This window comes from Pleurodeles waltl, chromosome 9, assembly GCF_031143425.1.
Source record: "Pleurodeles waltl isolate 20211129_DDA chromosome 9, aPleWal1.hap1.20221129, whole genome shotgun sequence".
In the NCBI taxonomy this organism is placed as follows: Eukaryota; Metazoa; Chordata; class Amphibia; order Caudata; family Salamandridae; genus Pleurodeles; species Pleurodeles waltl.
In genome coordinates, this window is record NC_090448.1 from 169,552,534 (window position 1) to 169,574,440 (window position 21,907).

General features: G+C 46.6%; 1 protein-coding gene across 1 annotated transcript in view; it reads right to left on the reverse strand.

The window, feature by feature from the left end:
* ATXN7 (ataxin 7) overlaps positions 1-21,907 on the reverse strand; it is a 295,992-nt gene that overhangs the window by 139,055 nt on the left and 135,030 nt on the right. Inside the window, exon 5 of the mRNA XM_069206513.1 lies at positions 8,203-8,468. Within this exon, the coding sequence (XP_069062614.1) occupies positions 8,203-8,468 (266 nt within the window). The remainder of the gene's footprint in view (positions 1-8,202; positions 8,469-21,907) is intronic.

Sequence of the window (21,907 nt, forward strand, 5' to 3'; positions counted from 1 at the left end):
ATCCGGTGACACGGAAAGCACCCCTGTGTGTGCTGGCTTGCAGAGCTCCCATAACTTTGGCAGTTTGACTGTCTTTATTTAATTTTTCAAGTGTGGTATCCACTTGTGGCCCAAATAAATGCTCTTTATCAAAAGGCATGCTTAAAACTGCCTGTTGTACCTCTGGTTTAATGCCTGAACATCTGAGCCAATCATGGCGCCTAATGACACTGGATGGTGCTGTATCAGCAGCATCAAGAGCACATCTAATAGAGTTGCTGGAAATTGTTTGTCCCTCATTTACAATTTCTACCCCACTTTTACGATGTTCCTCTGGGAGGTATTGTAAAAGCTCTTCCATGGCATCCCAGGGAGCTCTATCATGCCGGGAAAACAACGCTTGTGCATTCACAATTTGCCAGTGATTGGCTGCTTGAGCTGCCACTCTTTTTCCTGGCAAATCTATTTTTTTTTTACTTTCTTCATCAGGAGGAGGTGTGTCTACTGGTTGATTGGCTATTAGCCCTTTTTCGTGCAGTAGAGGCAACAATAGAGTCTGGAGGAATCTGTTTTTTTATATATTTCCTCTGAGTAACTGAGCATGCCTGGAATGGACTCTCCTTATGAGTTGTGTCAAGGGTGTCAAATAAAAAATCCTCCTATATTGGATCAGTGTACATATGTACATTGTGAAATGCTGCTGCCCTAGCTATAACCTGTGGATATGAGGTGGAATCCTCAGGTGGTGAAGGTCTAGCCGGGTAAAGATCTGGATCATGTGGCATAATAGGAGCCAGATCAAATTAATCCTATGGGTCCTGTTCATCTAATGTATCCCCTAAATCTTGAGCCCCACTAGGTAGTAAACTAGGTGGTGTGAACCCTAAAGGAGGGGAGATGTTGGTGGAGGAGTATGTTGTGGAGAAGTAGGTGGAGAAGTCAGAGTAAGAAAAAGGAGTCTTTTCTTTGGTAGTTTTTTTTTGAGGCGGAGAGGAATCAAGACTCTCTTGAAAAGTTAATTTCCTCTTTAAAAGGGGGCGGAGGTGATGTTATAATCCACCCTGTTCCTTTTTGAATTAGAAGTCGGTGCAGAAGAGTGTCCATAACTTCTAAAATTGGTTCCACCTGTGATGGAGTGGTGGTTATAGACTGTACAGAATCACTAAGTCTCTTCTAATCTTTTCGGTACCAAAGTTTTTTCTAGATGGAAAATTTTCAGTGCTGAAACTGTAGATGGATTTTTTTTCTTTTTCGGTGCCGAAGTGGTCGGAATCAAAGTTGTCGGCACTAAAGCACCATGTATCTTTGGTCTTGTTGGAGCTGAAGTGGAGGCTCTGGAGATCGATGTTGAAGATTTCTCTTTGCCTTTCTTCGTACCAAGCTGGAAGGTGGGGCATCCGAATACGTTTCTCAGCTCTGACCATGGTTGGAAGGCAGTGGAGAACCGGTGACCTCTTTGGATGTTGTTTTAGGTGACGGAAAAGGGGTCTTTTTACTCATAGTTTGTGCTACCTGTAATGGTTGACTCTTGATGTCTGACTGCACATCAGAGTCCGAATCTTGATCGGAGAAGGCACCCTCCTACTCCAACTCTTAATGCGCATGGTTGTTGCTGAAGATGTTTGGTGCGTCATCTGGATGTCGAGACGCCATTTCCATCCAACGAGCTCTTAGATCTCTAAATGTCTTCTTTGATCAAAAAGAAGGGCACATTTCACAGGTCTGCTCGTTGTGGTCGGGAGAAAGACACAAATTGCACACCTGGTGGTGGTCGGTGTGTAGAAATTTTGAGTGGCATTGAGGGCAAAACCGAAATGTACCATGTCCCACTAGGGCTGCACAGGTCAATAGCACATGGAATAGGTAGGCCCGTAGAGGCCCTGAGAGGGCCTCCCTTCACCCAGAAGGGCTGAAAATGCGATTCTGGGTGTAGAAATGGAACCAAGAGATAAAGTATTGAAGAATACATGGTCAAAAACAATACAGGCGATGATATAAAGACAGAAAGAATACAGTTTTAGACTGTATGGAGCCAAGAACTCCGAGCGAGAGGACCACACCTCTGAACCAGACAGTGGAGAGAAACAATCTAACAAAGGACTCGATACCCATGTACAATATTACTGAGAGGAGGAGTCACTCAATCTTGTGACTCAAAAAGCTTCTTCGAAGAAAAACAGGTGGTCCTACTCCGAACCAAACACTAGATGGCAAGATTATGCACAGCATGTGTATCTACAGCTAGCCACGACAAAGGTTCAGTCCTCATATTGGAGGATGAGCCCCAATCATCATCTATTGCTTCTCTTTCCGGACTATGCCAGTTCCAAGCAGCATTCCTGAATAGCATGCACCGTTTTCCCAAGTGCTCTTTTCCATTAGACCTGCAAGCAATCACTGTTCAGAGAAGTCACTGATGGGGAGAAGATTCTAGCTGATAGCGACAGATGCTCACTTAGCCTGTTGACTGGAGCCCCGTTCCATCTAGTTACTGGTAGCTTGGAGTAGTTGCTTCTGGTATTCGGAATTTTTGTAGCACTGGCCATCCTGCATCCTAACCAAGACAAACATACTCTGCAACCCTATCTCAAAAACCAACTCAAGGTACCAATATGTCATTACTTGCATAGGCTGCTTGGTTGGGGAGACTTGGCTGCTTATTTGAAACCTCATAAATAGCTCTCCAAAATCAGATTACCCATTTTTGGTGCGCCGCTCAAGGGAATGGAGTAGCAGAATAGCGTGGAACACCAACAATAGTTTATCAAATGAACACTACCTTGCCGATGGCATGATACAGCACATATGCTCAAAACTCTCCAGATCTACATGAACTCCTGCCATAAGAATGTAGCTTGGCGCTCAGGAAATGATTAGAACAAGCATGATAATCAACCCCTTTGTAATAAGGGTTGGGTAGATGGAGTGAATTTCAAAACTCAAAATCAGAGGCGACAAAACCAAGATACTAGTAACAATGCAGAACAGACTATAGACCAAGTGAACATTAATTGTTCTGCTATTCATGGACTAGACACTGGGCGATGAATTCTTAACTTGTATACCCTGCACTTACCAATTTTTGCAACATCCTCTGACAGCTCCTGAAAGGAGTTGTAAGGAAATGCCTCCTTGGCATGGTTACCTCCTGACTTTTTGCCTTTTGTTGATGCCAGTTATGATTGAAAGTGCTCTGGGACCCTGCTAACCAGGCCCCAGCACCAGTGTTCTTTCCCTAAACTGTACCTTTGTCTCCACAAATGGCACAGCCCTGGCACACAGGTAAGTCCCTTGTAAATGGTACCCCTGCACAATAAACCCACACTGCGATTTATTGAAAAATGCACACAGAGGGCATCTTAGAGATGCCCCCCCTGTACACCAGTCCAAATGCTTGTGTTAGGCTGACCAGTTCCTGCCAGCCTGCCACATCCAGACGGGTTTCTGGCCACATGGGGTGAGTGCCTTTGTCACTCTGTGGCCAGGAACAAAGCCTGTACTGGGTGGAGGTGCTTCTCACCTCCCCTTGCAGGAACTGTAACACCTGGTGGTGAGCCTCAAAGGCTCAAGCCTGGTGTTACAGCGCCCCAGGGCATTCCAGCTAGTGGAGGTGCCCTCCCCTCTCGACACAGTCCCCACTTTTGGCGGCAAGTCCTGAGCAGATAATGAGAAAAACAAGGAGAAGTCACCCACCAGTCAGGACAACCCCTAAGGTGTCCTGAGCTGAGGTGACCCCTGCCTTAAGAAATCCTCCATCTTGTTTTGGAGGATTCACCCCAATAGGATTAAGGATGTGCCCTCCACCCCACAGGGAGGAGGCAAAAATAGGATGTAGCCACCCTCCAGGACAGTAGCCACTGGTTACTGCCTCCCAGACCTAAACACACCTCTAAATTGAGTATTTAGGGGCGGCCCTGAACCCAGGAAATCAGATTCCTGCAACCTGAAGAAAGAAGAAGAACCGCTGACCTGAAAGCCCCACAGAGACAACTGACTTGGCCCAGCCCTACCGGCCTGTATCCAGACTCAAAGAACCTGCACATTGTCACATCCAGCGGGACCAGCGACCTCTGAGGACTCAGAGGACTGACCTGCATCTAAAGTCCCAAGAAACTCCAGAAGACAGCGGCTCTGTCCAAAACTACAACCAAGAAACCATCTTTAAAGAAGACTCCAGCCTCACTCCTGAAGCCTGAGTCTTCACACACTGCACCAGACACCCTCAGCCTGTGTCCAGAGAAACCAACACCGCAGAGGGGACCCCCCCAGGCAACTCCAATGACGTGGACACCCTGAGTCGGCCTCCCTGTACCCCCACAGTGACGCCTGCAGAGAGGATCCAGAGGCTCCCCCTGACCGCGACTGCTGGGTATAAAAGGAACCAGACGCCTGAACAAAGCACTGCACCCATGGGACAGAGAGGAACCAACCATCGGTGCAGGAGGGACCAGCAGGCGGCCCTCATCCTAGCCCAGTCGGTGGCTGGCCCGAGAAGCCCTCTTGTGCCCTGTCTGCATTGCCAGAGTGACCCCCGGGTCCCTCCATTGACTTCAATACAAAACTCGATGCCTTGTTCACACACTGCACTGGGCCGCCCCTGTGCTGCTGAGGGTGTATTTTGAGTGCCTGTTTGGGACCCCACCAGTGCTCTACAAAACTCCCCTGGTCTGCTCCTCAAGGACATAGGTACTTACCTGGTAGCAGACTGGAACCGCAGCACCCCTGTTCTCCATAGGCATTTATGTTATTTGGGCCCTACTTTGACCTCTGCACCTAACCGTCCCTGTGTTGCTGGGTGTTAACTTGAACCCCCAACAGAGGGCTGCCTATGCCAAGGAGACTGAACTTGTAAGTGCTTTACTTACCTGATAAACTAACTTGTACTTATCTCCCCCCAGGAACTGTTGATTTTTGCACTGTGTCCACTTTTAAAATAGCTTATTGCCCTTTTTGCTAAAACTGTGCACATGACTGTTTTAATTCAAAGTTCCATACTTACCTGTGTGCAGTACCTTCCAATTTATGTACTTACCTAAATTCTGATTCTTGTGGTTCTAAAATAAATTAAGAAAATAATATTTTTCTATCTAAAAACCTACTGGACTGGAGTTAAGTGAGTGTGTGTTCTTATTTATTGCCTGTGTGTGTACAACAAATGCTTAACACTACCCTCTGATAAGCCTACTGCTCGACCACACTACCACAAAATAGAGCATTAGAATTATCTAATTGTGCCACTATCAACCTCTAAGGGAACCCTTGGTCTCTGTACACACTATCTCTCACTTTGAGATAGTATGTACAGAGACAACTTCCAAAGGGATGTGTAAATAATCGCACTGTAAGTCCATACGCACCATCCAGTTTCCAAGGTCCAGGACAGACCAGATCTGAGCATCTTGAATTTATCTTTCTTCAGGAAGGTGTTAAAGGGGTGCAGATCTAGAATGGTGGGGGCACCGGGGACCTCTGTCCTTCCACAGCACCAGAAAGTAGCGCAAACTGCAGCCAGATTCTAATTCTGGTGCCGGCTTCCTCTGGCTCCTTTGGCCAATAGAGGCTGCACTTCCTGACAGAACAAGAAGAGATGTTTCTCAGTCAGCCATTCTGGGGACGGTGGGAAGGGCAGAGGGGTTTCACAAACATATGAGCATAATCACCCTGCACAATTTGTAGGACCCACTTGTCTGAAGTAATTTTGGTCCACTAGGCCAGGTGGTGCCTGATCCTGCCGCCAACTGAATGGTTGTGCTGGATGGAGGATATATGGAGGACACATTAAAGTGGCTTGGAGGCTGCAGCAGCCAGAGAGGATTGGAAAGTTTGCTGGCTGTGGTTCCCGTGTCCTCAGTGGGATCTGCAACCCTGGCCATGAAAAGGGTGGGCAAGTCTGCTGGGCAAGTGGTAAGGGCTGGTATTGTGAATGTCTATATGAGCCTTGACCAGGATCATGGAAGGGTTGAAAGGACTGTTGCTGTGGTTAGGAAGCCAGAGAAAGGACCAGGGATCTGGTGGTGGCCTTGCTTTCACGAAACCGCTTGAGCGCTGTGTCAACTATGTCACTAAATAAGTGGGAACCATAGAAGGGCACAATGATCAAGGATGCTTGGACACCAAGCATGCAACCAGGCGTGGTGGTGAAGTGCCATTATAGAGGCCATGCCTATAGAGTCTGTAATGTCCAGTCCACACCTGATGGCGAACTTCACTGAGTAGCGACTGTCCACCGGTGGTTGTTCAGGGTAGATTCAGAAAGCATGAGCAGTAGCTGTGCAAATCCTATCCCAGAGAGCATGGGAATATCGGCCTAAGATGCATTTGGTGTTTACCCATCACAAGGCCAAGCTGGTGAAAGAAAAGGTTATCTTCACAAAGGTGTCCATCCTCTTGGATTTCTTGTTCAGTGAGATGGAAGGGAATGCATTCGGGTTGACCATGGATGTGCAAGCCTGCTCCAGGTTCAGAGGGGAGTGATGATGGGAGTGGAAGGCTGGGGCGGGACAATGGTGACTGGCAATCATGTGGTGCACTGGAGCCTGCATTAAAGTCCTGCAGTAGATAAGGCCTTGACAGCGACTGAAGCGGATGTCGAGCTGCATCGGGATAGTGCTGTCTCAGAGTAGGAAATCGCACTGAGCTCTTCGTCCAGCCGCATCCGAGGGTACATCAGGAGGACCAGGGCCTGAGTAGGTGGTGGCATTGGACCGGATCAGAGAGTGGATTCAGAGAGTCCACCTGGCACAAGGGGGGAACCTGCTGGCAGTAACCCAGCAGGGGCACCTCTCAACTCCATGGCACCAAAGGCCCAAAGGTGATGTGCATGGCGTATAACTCAGGGAAGCACATGGAGCATGGCCTCAAAGCATGTCAATTTAAAAGAAGCCAAAAAAAAAAATCCTTGATTGCTTGTTCTTGTGTTCTCTGGACTTTCTGAACCTCGAGGGAGACATTTTGGAGTGGTACAATGATTGTCCATAGGAATGACTCTGTGTGTGGCCTCTAGGTCTCCCTCGGGAGCTGAAACGACGCAGAGCTTTCTTCTGCTGTGCCACCAGAAGCTTCATCACCCACTGCTGGATAGCCATGGGGTGCAGCAACTTGCAGTCGACACAGGCCTTGGGGTTGTGACCTGACCTCAGGTACCAAAGACAGGGCAAATGGGGAAGAGAGACAGACATCTATCTGCAGCATTCTTCAAAAGGAATAAAACCTGTAGGTTTGTTAGTCAGCACGTTCCTGAAAAATGATGGTCAAAAAATGACCAGGGTAGAGTTCAATATCTGAGCTGCAGGCGCAGAAAGAAATGAATTGATGTCAGTGTGCCATGGTGGTGCCTATATAGGCACCATGCATGTCACATAAGATGCAGCTGATGCTAATCAGACCGATGTCACTTACTCGCACGCAGCTTTACGGCTCAAGATTTCCCAGATCCAGTCTCATGCCCAGAGAATATTCGAACATGAAGAATCAGAGGTTGGAAGTCTCTACCAAAAACAAATCCTCTCTCATCAACTAAACTAATTTTGTCACAGGTTTGACTCTTCAGGAAAAAAATACAAAATAATCAATAAAACCATTAAATTATCTGTTATAGTCATCATGTTGAGAAAAATATTAGAGAGGGGAAATCATTTACAGGTATAATACAATGCATTTGCTACAACTAGTTATCTTATTCCTAAATAACTCATTGAGTCCACTAACTTCTTTCAAGATTCGCCCTCAATCATACTTTCAACAGATGCGAGGTTAGGCACACAGATCTCAAAGGCGACAAACTGCACTGCCTGCAGGTAATGTCAAGTATCTAGTTTATAAATCACTATGCTGTTCATGAAAATACTCAAAAAAATTTCAGACCTCAATTTAACCCTTATAACAATGGAAGGGTCTTCAGACTGCTTGATGAAAGACTTTCCTGCTGTATGTTAGACATGAAACACACAGAGTTTGAGAAGTGCTGGCAAACTCACAACTTTTAGGAATCCAAAGACTGTTTTAATTAGGAATTATTTCCCAGCACTTTGTTGCTATTTTTATTGGTCTTTATTGCTATATAAGACCCAAAAGCGTATGACTGAAAAATATATTGTTGTAGAGTGGGTGAAGTCTTGCAAACCTACTCCTTCTGCCAAAAATAAGCAGTCAGTTTTATCGATCAACATACTTTCAGACATTTACATAGTTGTTAAAGATGTAATACAAGTATCACGTTTTTACCTGACAACCTCTTATGTAAAGATTTCCTGTTATTTGTACTATCTTCTGGTTTCTTTTCCAAAAATGGAGGACTTGAAAGAAGACCTTTTCCATTTGGTATGTGTCCAGGGGAAGGCAAGGGTGGCTTTGGTATTGATGGACAATTAAGGCCAGTCTTTGAGGAACTCACAGTAGTAGAACAAGGTGGACCAGCAGCAGGTTTTATCTGCACACCATCTATCTTTGGATTTAAGTGCATCTTTTCCACTTTAACAGATGATGTCATGCTGTGAAGGGAACAAACAATGTGTTAGCTGATAATGAAATAGAAAATCAGTAATACAACGCTGTAGCAAAAATCAACACTTTATTCTGTTATGTTTTGAACATAAAAGGTTTAAGTCCAGTAAAGGCTCTTTTTGTCTAGCCACTCAATATTTACATAACACTTTAACATCAACATGTTCTTCAATTAGCTGTTCAATCGTGTAAGGAAATGCCTCCTTGGCATGGTTACCCCCTGACTTTTTGCCTTTGCTGATGCTATGTTTACAATTGAAAGTGTGCTGAGGCCTGCTAACCAGGCCCCAGCACCAGTGTTCTTTCCCTAACCTGTACTTTTGTATCCACAATTGGCAGACCCTGGCATCCAGATAAGTCCCTTGTAACTGGTACTTCTAGTACCAAGGGCCCTGATGCCAAGGAAGGTCTCTAAGGGCTGCAGCATGTCTTATGCCACCCTGGAGACCTCTCACTCAGCACAGACACACTGCTTGCCAGCTTGTGTGTGCTAGTGAGAACAAAACGAGTAAGTCGACATGGCACTCCCCTCAGGGTGCCATGCCAGCCTCTCACTGCCTATGCAAGTATAGGTCCAGCCACCCCTCTAGCAGGCCTTACAGCCCTAAGGCAGGGTGCACTATACCATAGGTGAGGGTACCAGTGCATGAGCACTGTGCCCCTACAGTGTCTAAGCAAAACCTTAGACATTGTAAGTGCAGGGTAGCCATAAGAGTATATGGTCTGGGAGTCTGTTTTACACGAACTCCACAGCACCATAGTGGCTACACTGAAAACTGGGAAGTTTGGTATCAAACTTCTCAGCACAATAAATGCACACTGATGCCAGTGTACATTTTATTGTAAAATACACCACAGAGGGCACCTTAGAGGTGCCCCCTGAAACTTAACCGACTATCTGTGTAGGCTGACTGGTCCCAGCAGCCTGCCACACTAGAGACATGTTGTTGGCCCCATGGGGAGAGTGCCTGGTCACTCTGAGGCCAGTAACAAAGCCTGCACTGGGTGGAGATGCTAACACCTCCCCCAGGCAGGAGCTGTAACACCTGGCGGTGAGCCTCAAAGGCTCACCCCTTTGTCACAGCACCGCAGGACACTCCAGCTAGTGGAGTTGCCCGCCCCCTCCCCCCACTTTTGGCGGCAAGGCCGGAGAAAATAATGAGAATAACAAGGAGGAGTCACTGGCCAGTCAGGACAGCCCCTAAGGTGTCCTGAGCTGAGGTGACTAACTTTTAGAAATCCTCCATCTTGCAGATGGAGGATTCCCCCAATAGGGTTAGGATTGTGACCCCCTCCCCTTGGGAGGAGGCACAAAGAGGGTGTACCCACCCTCAGGGCTAGTAACCATTGGCTACTAACCCCCCAGACCTAAGCACGCCCTTAAATTTAGTATTTAAGGGCTCTCCCTAAACCTAGAAATTAGATTCCTGCAACAACAAGAAGGACTGCCTAGCTGAAAACCCCTGCAGAGGAAGACCAGAAGACAACAACTGCCTTGGCTCCAGAAACTCACCGGCCTGTCTCCTGCCTTCCAAAGAACTCTGCTCCAGCGACGCCTTCCAAAGGGACCAGCGACCTCTGAATCCTCTGAGGACTGCCCTGCTTCGACGACGACAAGAAACTCCCGAGGACAGCGGACCTGCTCCAAAAAGACTGCCACTTTATCCAAAGGAGCAGCTTTAAAGAACCCTGCAATCTCCCCGCAAGAAGTGTGAGACTTGCAACACTGCACCCGGCGACCCCGACTCGGCTGGTGGAGAACCAACACCTCAGGGAGGACCCCCGGACTACTCTACGACTGTGAGTACCAAAACCTGTCCCCCCTGAGCCCCCACAGCGCCGCCTGCAGAGGGAATCCCGAGGCTTCCCCTGACCGCGACTCTCTGAAACCTAAGTCCCGACGCCTGGAAAAGACCCCGCAGCCCCCAGGACCTGAAGGACCGGACTTTCACTGCAGAAGTGACCCCCAGGAGTCCCTCTCCCTTGCCCAAGTGGAGGTTTCCCCGAGGAAGCCCCCCCTTGCCTGCCTGCAGCGCTGAAGAGATCCCTTGATCTCTCATTGACTTCCATTGCGAACCCAACGCTTGTTCTAACACTGCACCCGGCCGCCCCCGCGCCGCTGAGGGTGAAATTTCTGTGTGGGCTTGTGTCCCCCCCGGTGCCCTACAAAACCCCCCTGGTCTGCCCTCCGAAGACGCGGGTACTTACCTGCTGGCAGACTGGAACCGGGGCACCCCCTTCTCTCCATTGAAGCCTATGCGTTTTGGGCACCACTTTGAACTCTGCACCTGACCGGCCCTGAGCTGCTGGTGTGGTAACTTTGGGGTTGCTCTGAACCCCCAACGGTGGGCTACCTTGGACCAAGAACTGAACCCTGTAAGTGTCTTACTTACCTGGTAAAACTAACAAAAACTTACCTCCCCCAGGAACTGTGAAAATTGCACTAAGTGTCCACTTTTAAAATAGCTATTTGTGAATAACTTGAAAAGTATACATGCAATTGAAATGATTCAAAGTTCCTAATGTACTTACCTGCAATACCTTTCAAACAAGATATTACATGTTAAATTTGAACCTGTGGTTCTTAAAATAAACTAAGAAAAGATATTTTTCTATACAAAACCTATTGGCTGGATTTGTCTCTGAGTGTGTGTACCTCATTTATTGTCTAGGTGTATGTACTACAAATGCTTAACACTACTCCTTGGATAAGCCTACTGCTCGACCACACTACCACAAAATAGAGCATTAGTATTATCTCTTTTTACCACTATTTTACCTCTAAGGGGAACCCTTGGACTCTGTGCATGCTATTCCTTACTTTGAAATAGCACATACAGAGCCAACTTCCTACATTGGTGGATCAGCGGTGGGGTACAAGACTTTGCATTTGCTGGACTACTCAGCCAATACCTGATCACACGACAAATTCAAAAATTGTCATTAGAAATTGATTTTTGCAATTTGAAAAGTTTTCTAAATTCTTAAAAGTCCTGCTAGGGCCTTGTGTTAGTCCCTGTTAGCATTTCTTTTAGAGTTTAAAAGTTTGGTAAAAGTTTGAATTAGAACCTAGACCTAGTTTTAGATTCTTAAAAAGTATTCCAACTTTTAGAAGCATAATGTCTAGTGCAGAGATGAATGTGGTGGAACTCGACACCACACCTTACCTCCATCTTAAGATGAGGGAGCTAAGGTCACTCTGTAAAATAAAGAAAATAGTAATGGGCCCCAGACCTTCCAAACTACAGCTCCAGGAGCTGTTGGCAGAGTTTGAAAAGGCCAACCCCTCTGAGGATGGCAACACAGAGGATGAAGATAGTGACTTGGAGGAAAATTCCCCCCTACCAGTCCTATTTAGGGAGAACAGGGCCTCTCAAGCCCTGACTCCACAAATAATAGTCAGAGATGCTGGTTCCCTCACAGGAGGAGCCAACAACTCTGAAATCACTGAGGATAACTCCAGTGAAGAGGACATCCAGTTAGCCAGGATGGCCAAAAGATTGACTTTGGAAAGACAGATCCTAGCCATAGAAAGGGAAAGACAAGAGATGGGCCTAGGACCCATCAATGGTGGCAGCAACATAAATAGGGTCAGAGATTCTCCTGACATGTTGAAAATCCCTAAAGGGATTGTAACTAAATATGAAGATGGTGATGACATCACCAAATGGTTCACAGCTTTTGAGAGGGCTTGTGTAACCAGAAAAGTGAACAAATCTCACTGGGGTGCTCTCCTTTGGGAAATGTTCACAGGAAAGTGTAGGGATAGACTCCTCACACTCTCTGGAAAAGATGCAGAATCTTATGACCTCATGAAGGGTACCCTGATTGAGGGCTTTGGATTCTCCACTGAGTATAGGATTAGATTCAGGGGGGCTCAAAAATCCTCGAGCCAGACCTGGGTTGACTTTGTAGACTACTCAGTAAAAACACTAGATGGTTGGATTCAAGGCAGTGGTGTAAGTAATTATGATGGGCTGTACAATTTATTTGTGAAAGAACACCTGTTAAGTAATTGTTTCAATGACAAACTGCATCAGCATCTGGTAGACCTAGGACCAATTTCTCCCCAAGAATTGGGAAAGAAGGCGGACCATTGGGTCAAGACTAGGGTGTCCAAAACTTCCACAGGGGGTGACCAAAAGAAAGGGGTCACAAAACCTCCCCAGGGGAAAGGTGGTGAGACAGCCAAAAATAAAAATAGTAAAGAGTCTCCTACAGGCCCCCAAAAACCTGCACAGGAGGGTGGGCCCAGAGCCTCTTCACAAAACAATCCTGGGTACAAGGGTAAAAACTTTGATCCCAAAAAGGCCTGGTGTCGTAGCTGTAATCAGCCTGGACACCAAACTGGAGACCAGGCCTGTCCCAAGAAAGGTTCCACTCCAAACTCCAATCCAGGTAACACTGGAATGGCTAGTCTCCAAGTGGGATCAACAGTGTGCCCAGAGCAAATCAGGGTCCACACTGAAGCTACTCTAGTCTCTGAGGGTGGGGTGGATTTAGCCACACTAGCTGCCTGGCCGCCTAACATGCAAAAATACAGGCAGCAGCTCTTTATTAATGGGACAAGTGTAGAGGGCCTGAGGGATACAGGTGCCAGTGTCACCATGGTGACAGAGAAACTGGTTTCCCCTGGCCAATACCTGACTGGAAAAACCTATACAGTCACCAACGCTGACAATCAGACTAAAGCACATCCCATGGCAATGGTAACTTTAGAATGGGGAGGGGTCAATGGCCTGAAACAGGTGGTGGTCTCCTCAAACATCCCAGTAGACTGTCTGCTTGGAAATGACCTGGAGTCCTCAGCATGGGCTGAGGTAGAACTAAAAACCCATGCAGCCATGCTGGGTATCCCTGAACTGGTGTGTGTAAAAACAAGAGCACAATGCAAGGCACAGGGTGAAAAAGTAGAGCTGGAGTCTGGAAGAAAGGCCCAGCCTACCAAGAGAAAAGGAAAGTCAGTTGGGAAACCAACTGCAACACAGTCAGAAAAAGAGAACCTCTCTTCTCAGGAAGAAGTTCTTATCAGGTTGAGCTCTTAGGCCCAGGGGGACCCTCAAGGGAGGAGCTGTGTAAGGGACAAGAAACCTGTCCCTCTCTTGAAGGCCTTAGGCAGCAAGCTGCTGAAGAGTCCAAGGGCAAGAAAAATGGAACACATAGGGTCTATTGGGAAGATGGACTCCTGTACACTGAGGCCAGAGACCCCAAACCTGGTGCCACTAGGAGAGTGGTAGTGCCTCAGTCGTTCAGAGAGTTTATTCTGACCTTAGCCCATGATATTCCCCTTGCTGGGCATTTGGGACAAACCAAGACGTGGGAGAGGTTAGTCAACCACTTCTACTGGCCCAATATGTCCCACAAGGTTAAGGAGTTTTGCCTCTCCTGCCCCACCTGTCAAGCCAGTGGTAAGACAGGTGGGCATCCAAAGGCCCCCCTCATTCCACTTCCAGTGGTGGGGGTCCCCTTTGAAAGAGTGGGTGTGGACATAGTTGGTCCACTAGAACCTCCCACAGCCTCAGGAAATATGTATATCCTAGTAGTAGTGGATCATGCTACTAGGTATCCTGAAGCTATCCCCCTTAGGTCGACTACTGCCCCTGCAGTAGCCAAGGCCCTCATTGGTATCTTTACCAGAGTGGGTTTCCCTAAGGAGGTGGTGTCTGACAGAGGTACCAACTTCATGTCAGCATACCTATAACACATGTGGAATGAGTGTGGGGTGACTTACAAATTCACTACACCATACCATCCACAAACTAATGGCTTAGTTGAGATTCAACAAGACATTAAAAGGCATGATCATGGGGCTCCCAGAAAAGCTCAAAAGGAGATGGGATGTCCTCTTGCCATGTCTGCTTTTCGCTTACAGAGAGGTGCCACAGAAGGGAGTAGGATTCTCACCCTTTGAACTTCTGTTTGGTCACCCTGTAAGGGGACCACTTGCTCTTGTTAAAGAAGGCTGGGAGAGACCTCTTCATGAGCCTAAACAGGACATAGTGGACTATGTACTTGGCCTTCGCTCTAGAATGGCAGAGTACATGGAAAAGGAAAGCAAAAACCTTGAGGCCAGCCAACAGCTCCAGAAGTTTTGGTATGACCAAAAGGCTGCAATGGTTGAGTTCCAACCAGGGCAGAAAGTCTGGGTTCTGGAGCCTGTGGCTCCCAGGGCACTTCAGGACAAATGGAGTGGCCCTTACCCAGTGCTAGAAAGGAAGAGTCAGGTCACCTACCTGGTGGACCTGGGCACAAGCAGGAGCCCCAAGAGGGTGATCCATGTGAACCGCCTTAAGCTCTTCCATGACAGGGCTGATGTAAATCTGTTGATGGTAACAGATGAGGATCAGGAGGCAGAGAGAGAACCTCTCCCTGATCTTCTGTCATCAGACCCAAAAGATGGCTCAGTAGATGGAGTGATCTACTCAGACACCCTCTCTGGCCAACAGCAAGCTGATTGTAGGAGAGTCCTACAACAGTTTCCTGAACTCTTCTCCCTAACCCCTGGTCAGACACACCTGTGTACCCATGATGTGGACACAGGAGACAGCATGCCTGTCAAAAACAAAATTTTTTAGACAGTCTGACCATGTTAAGGAAAGCATCAAGGTGGAAGTCCACAAGATGCTGGAATTGGGAGTAATTGAGCGCTCTGACAGCCCCTGGGCTAGCCCAGTGGTCTTAGTCCCCAAACCTCACACCAAAGATGGAAAGAAAGAGATGAGGTTTTGTGTGGACTACAGAGGGCTCAACTCTGTCACCAAGACAGACGCCCATCCAATTCCTAGAGCTGATGAGCTCATAGACAAATTAGGTGCTGCCAAATTCTTAAGTACCTTTGACTTGACAGCAGGGTACTGGCAAATAAAAATGGCACCTGGAGCAAAAGAGAAAACGGCATTCTCCACACCTGATGGGCATTATCAGTTTACTGTTATGCCCTTTGGTTTAAAGAATGCCCCTGCCACCTTCCAAAGGTTGGTGAATCAAGTCCTTGCTGGCTTGGAGTCCTTTAGCACAGCTTATCTTGATGATATTGCTGTCTTTAGCTCCACCTGGCAGGATCACCTGGTCCACCTGAAGAAGGTTTTGAAGGCTCTGCAATCTGCAGGCCTCTCTATCAAGGCATCCAAATGCCAGATAGGGCAGGGAACTGTGGTTTACTTGGGCCACCTTGTAGGTGGAGGCCAAGTTCAGCCACTCCAACCCAAGATCCAGACTATTCTGGACTGGGTAGCTCCAAAAACCCAGACTCAAGTCAGGGCATTCCTTGGCTTGACTGGGTACTACAGGAGGTTTGTGAAGGGATATGGATCCATTGTGACAGCCCTCACTGAACTCACCTCCAAGAAAATGCCCAAGAAAGTGAACTGGACTGTAGAATGCCAACAGGCCTTTGACACCCTGAAACAAGCAATGTGCTCAGCACCAGTTCTAAAAGCTCCAGATTATTCTAAGCAGTTCATTGTGCAGACAGATGCCTCTGAACATGAGATAGGGGCAGTTTTGTCCCAAACAAATGATGATGGCCTTGACCAGCCTGTTGCTTTCATTAGCAGGAGGTTACTCCCCAGGGAGCAGCGTTGGAGTGCCATTGAGAGGGAGGCCTTTGCTGTGGTTTGGTCCCTGAAGAAGCTGAGACCATACCTCTTTGGGACTCACTTCCTAGTTCAAACTGACCACAGACCTATCAAATGGCTGATGCAAATGAAAGGTGAAAATCCAAAACTGTTGAGGTGGTCCATCTCCCTACAGGGAATGGACTTTTTAGTGGAACACAGACCTGGGACTGCCCATGCCAATGCAGATGGCCTTTCCAGGTTCTTCCACTTAGAAAATGAAGACTCTCTTGGGAAAGGTTAGTCTCATCCTCTTTCCTTTAGGGGGGGGTTGTGTAAGGAAATGCCTCCTTGGCATGGTTACCCCCTGACTTTTTGCCTTTGCTGATGCTATGTTTACAATTGAAAGTGTGCTGAGGCCTGCTAACCAGGCCCCAGCACCAGTGTTCTTTCCCTAACCTGTACTTTTGTATCCACAATTGGCAGACCCTGGCATCCAGATAAGTCCCTTGTAACTGGTACTTCTAGTACCAAGGGCCCTGATGCCAAGGAAGGTCTCTAAGGGCTGCAGCATGTCTTATGCCACCCTGGAGACCTCTCACTCAGCACAGACACACTGCTTGCCAGCTTGTGTGTGCTAGTGAGAACAAAACGAGTAAGTCGACATGGCACTCCCCTCAGGGTGCCATGCCAGCCTCTCACTGCCTATGCAAGTATAGGTCAGCCACCCCTCTAGCAGGCCTTACAGCCCTAAGGCAGGGTGCACTATACCATAGGTGAGGGTACCAGTGCATGAGCACTGTGCCCCTACAGTGTCTAAGCAAAACCTTAGACATTGTAAGTGCAGGGTAGCCATAAGAGTATATGGTCTGGGAGTCTGTTTTACACGAACTCCACAGCACCATAGTAGCTACACTGAAAACTGGGAAGTTTGGTATCAAACTTCTCAGCACAATAAATGCACACTGATGCCAGTGTACATTTTATTGTAAAATACACCACAGAGGGCACCTTAGAGGTGCCCCCTGAAACTTAACCGACTATCTGTGTAGGCTGACTGGTCCCAGCAGCCTGCCACACTAGAGACATGTTGCTGGCCCCATGGGGAGAGTGCCTTGTCACTCTGAGGCCAGTAACAAAGCCTGCACTGGGTGGAGATGCTAACACCTCCCCCAGGCAGGAGCTGTAACACCTGGCGGTGAGCCTCAAAGGCTCACCCCTTTGTCACAGCACCGCAGGACACTCCAGCTAGTGGAGTTGCCCGCCCCCTCCGGCCCCGGCCCCCACTTTTGGCGGCAAGGCCGGAGAAAATAATGAGAATAACAAGGAGGAGTCACTGGCCAGTCAGGACAGCCCCTAAGGTGTCCTGAGCTGAGGTGACTAACTTTTAGAAATCCTCCATCTTGCAGATGGAGGATTCCCCCAATAGGGTTAGGATTGTGACCCCCTCCCCTTGGGAGGAGGCACAAAGAGGGTGTACCCACCCTCAGGGCTAGTAGCCATTGGCTACTAACCCCCCAGACCTAAGCACGCCCTTAAATTTAGTATTTAAGGGCTCTCCCTGAACCTAGAAATTAGATTCCTGCAACAACAAGAAGAAGGACTGCCTAGCTGAAAACCCCTGCAGAGGAAGACCAGAAGACAACAACTGCCTTGGCTCCAGAAACTCACCGGCCTGTCTCCTGCCTTCCAAAGAACTCTGCTCCAGCGACGCCTTCCAAAGGGACCAGCGACCTCTGAATCCTCTGAGGACTGCCCTGCTTCGACGACGACAAGAAACTCCCGAGGACAGCGGACCTGCTCCAAAAAGACTGCCACTTTATCCAAAGGAGCAGCTTTAAAGAACCCTGCAATCTCCCCGCAAGAAGCGTGAGACTTGCAACACTGCACCCGGCGACCCCGACTCGGCTGGTGGAGAACCAACACCTCAGGGAGGACCCCCGGACTACTCTACGACTGAGTACCAAAACCTGTCCCCCCTGAGCCCCCACAGCGCCGCCTGCAGAGGGAATCCCGAGGCTTCCCCTGACCGCGACTCTCTGAAACCTAAGTTCCGACGCCTGGAAAAGACCCTGCACCCGCAGCCCCCAGGACCTGAAGGACCGGACTTTCACTGCAGAAGTGACCCCCAGGAATCCCTCTCCCTTGCCCAAGTGGAGGTTTCCCCGAGGAAGCCCCCCCTTGCCTGCCTGCAGCGCTGAAGAGATCCCTTGATCTCTCATTGACTTCCATTGCGAACCCGACGCTTGTTCTAACACTGCACCCGGCCGCCCCCGCGCCGCTGAGGGTGAAATTTCTGTGTGGGCTTGTGTCCCCCCCGGTGCCCTACAAAACCCCCCTGGTCTGCCCTCCGAAGACGCGGGTACTTACCTGCTGGCAGACTGGAACCGGGGCACCCCCTTCTCTCCATTGAAGCCTATGCGTTTTGGGCACCACTTTGAACTCTGCACCTGACCGGCCCTGAGCTGCTGGTGTGGTAACTTTGGGGTTGCTCTGAACCCCCAACGGTGGGCTACCTTGGACCAAGAACTGAACCCTGTAAGTGTCGTACTTACCTGGTAAAACTAACAAAAACTTACCTCCCCCAGGAACTGTGAAAATTGCACTGTGTCCACTTTTAAAATAGCTATTTGTGAATAACTTGAAAAGTATACATGCAATTGAAATGATTCAAAGTTCCTAATGTACTTACCTGCAATACCTTTCAAACAAGATATTACATGTTAAATTTGAACCTGTGGTTCTTAAAATAAACTAAGAAAATATATTTTTCTATACAAAACCTATTGGCTGGATTTGTCTCTGAGTGTGTGTACCTCATTTATTGTCTAGGTGTATGTACAACAAATGCTTAACACTACTCCTTGGATAAGCCTACTGCTCGACCACACTACCACAAAATAGAGCATTAGTATTATCTCTTTTTACCACTATTTTACCTCTAAGGGGAACCCTTGGACTCTGTGCATGCTATTCCTTACTTTGAAATAGCACATACAGAGCCAACTTCCTACAAATCGTTAGTCCAGAACAAACAGTATAGGCACCACACAGTTAAAAAAAAAAAAAAATGTCAATGTCATATTATAAACGCTCCATGCATGGACTGGGGTTTCTTTTGCAATAAAAATAAAGGAAATTAGGTAAGTAACAGATTTAGCACATTAAAACTCTTATAGACTCATGCTGTGCATTATTCTAGTGGATGTGCTCAGAAAGTCACTGTTATTATGAATTCAATTTAGGTCTTGCCTACCAGACAATTTTTTAGCTGGCTGGTAGGCTAAATCTCATTGTGGACCATACCAAAAATTTACAGCAAGCTTTGGTAAAACCCATTTCTTAACACCATTTGCATTTTTGTCATTGCTTTGTATAGGATGGCTTTCCCTTGGTCATTTTTACAAATATTTTTTATTGATTATCAAACATATGAAGTAGTACAGTACATTAGACTGGGGAAAGGCACAGATATACAACATAAGCACAATAAAAGTCAAGATTAAGGCCATATAATGGCAACTACTTTCCTTGGTCATATTGTGTATGTCCTATCTCTTTCTCTTGTTTGACCCTCCCCTTGAGCACAACCTCTTTACCATCCTTCTGATCGCAAGACTTATATCAGTTCCACAGATCACAAATAGGGAACTATTTTCTTCTTTTTGTTTCAGCACTCCATGTGAGGACGTGTTTTCGTGCCCTACCCATCACGTGCCACGTCCCTCTCCAAATAACCGCCCTTTACGCTCCCTCTTAGTTTCTCGGCGTGCTTGTCCTTTATTTTACCCATTTTTCACTGGCTTCTTTGGTATTTTTGGGACATCGAACCCCAGCCTCAAGTCTGTGCTCCTTTTACTCTCAACTGCCTCCAAGAGTGCTTCCTCAGCCCATCACTTTAAATTGTTTTGTGTGGACCCAGCAGCAAATTATACCTGGGCACTGTGCTTGCTTCATTTTGCGGACACCCACACCCGTAGTGACATATGCACACCTGCAAAATGATCCTTCTGCCAACAGAGGTTACATCATTGTACCTTTATTTATTTTTTATTTCAGCCAATCCTGTCCCGCATCACCAAACAAGTAATAAAGCAAATAGGTCTTTCCTTTATAATGTAAGTACCAATGTGTTTGCTTCACCGTTGCTTGTAAAGTATTGTTTAAAAAAAGTAAATAAAAAATTTAAAAAATGTAAATACTGGAGGAAAAACAAACGTCTTATTGTATAGTCAGTGCCCCTGGAATTATACGGCACAGCAGGACAAAATTATGCAGCAGGGTTGACGAAATTAAGCAGCATGAAAAAGCAAGTTCCGCCACCCTATGCCGCACATTTTGTGATAGTATTACTTAATAATTTTGTCGTTACTTCATGTTAACACTGTGGAGGCAAACATGTCACTTCATTAGTCTCAGGTTAACATCCAAATACAGTAACAACTAACTAAAAGATGACCAACCTTCACCATAATTTTAGTAACTTACCCGTTTAAACTAGACTTTTTTTGTTAAAATCTGCAGATTATGTAGAAGGTGATGGATGTGGCAAATGCAGCAAATCCATAGTCCTGTGGAAAATGCTGCAGCTGCAGAATCACAGAATTCCAGTATTCTTTGGAATATTATAACTGCACAGGGAATTTAATGTTTTAAATTTGTATCCACTGCTTGGTTTATTTTTTAAATACTTTTTAGTTAAGAAGCCTCTAACATAATTGAAAAATATAAAGAAAGTGTCAAAATGTAAAGGGAATAAATTCCTTTTCTAAGTCTACACCCAAAAAAAGGTTTGCTACCTCTAGAGGGAGATTTAGGATTCATGTCAAAGTATGCTTCGAGTCGTCCTAAACTGTCAGATTGCTTTCTCTAGACAAAGGCCACAGTCATGGTTATTTACTTTCGTGTTAAAGGAATAGGCTTGCTTTGATTATTAAGTGTAGAGACAGACAGCAAACCTCTTATTTTGCATTTGGAGAACCTAAAGGCTTAACATTTCTAATTTTAAAAACAGTTATGTTTTCATATAGTTCCATAGAGGAGCTAGAGGGGGTTTTCGGAAAAATTGCATTTGGTGCTCCATGTAGACCGGTAGCAGAATATAAGCAGAACACATTTACAGGGTTAGCTGCCTTCTCTGATATTTCTGTAGGGTACAAGATTTGCACTCTTGTTTAATCTACAAATCACCTGAAGGAAGGGTACCAATTTATAAATATGCCTGAAATCTTGTAAATATTTGTCTTTAAGTACAGTAATTATTTTTGGCTGTGCATAAAAACATTTTTCCTTTTAAATGACAAAAAACATTAGTGGGGCATGAATTTATTTGGGTATTGCTCTGTTCTCACTTTTAAGGTGACAACATTCCTTTGACTGCGAAGCCTCAATACTCTCAAAGTCAGGTTTTATATTGTGAATGGTTTCCCCAAATGCAAAAGGCCCCTATCTGCCTTAAATTTTTCTTTTGTATCGACTTTTTTGAAAAACACTATCAATTTCTGACTAGCAGTAGTGGTAACTGTCTTTCACCTTGAATTTCGGGAATGTTTTGCTTCAGATCCATATCTGATGGCTAATAACCATTTGAAGTTGAATGTTTTTAGGGACTCATTCTTTAGGGCCTACGTTTGGTAGTCACTGGCTCATGGTCAAACCACAGTACTAGCTACTAAAAACAAACAATTCAAACTGACACAACATTCTGCCTGCCCACATACCAACAAGACAGCAGGTACACCCTTTTGAAGAGCTTGAGGACATTTCTTCTTTGCCTCCAAGTTGAAGGGAGAAGGGTGGTGGATCCAGCCAGCTGTCTCAGTCTGTTCAGGTTATAGGAATACTGTCTTGCTTGGCTTACCTAGTGATTG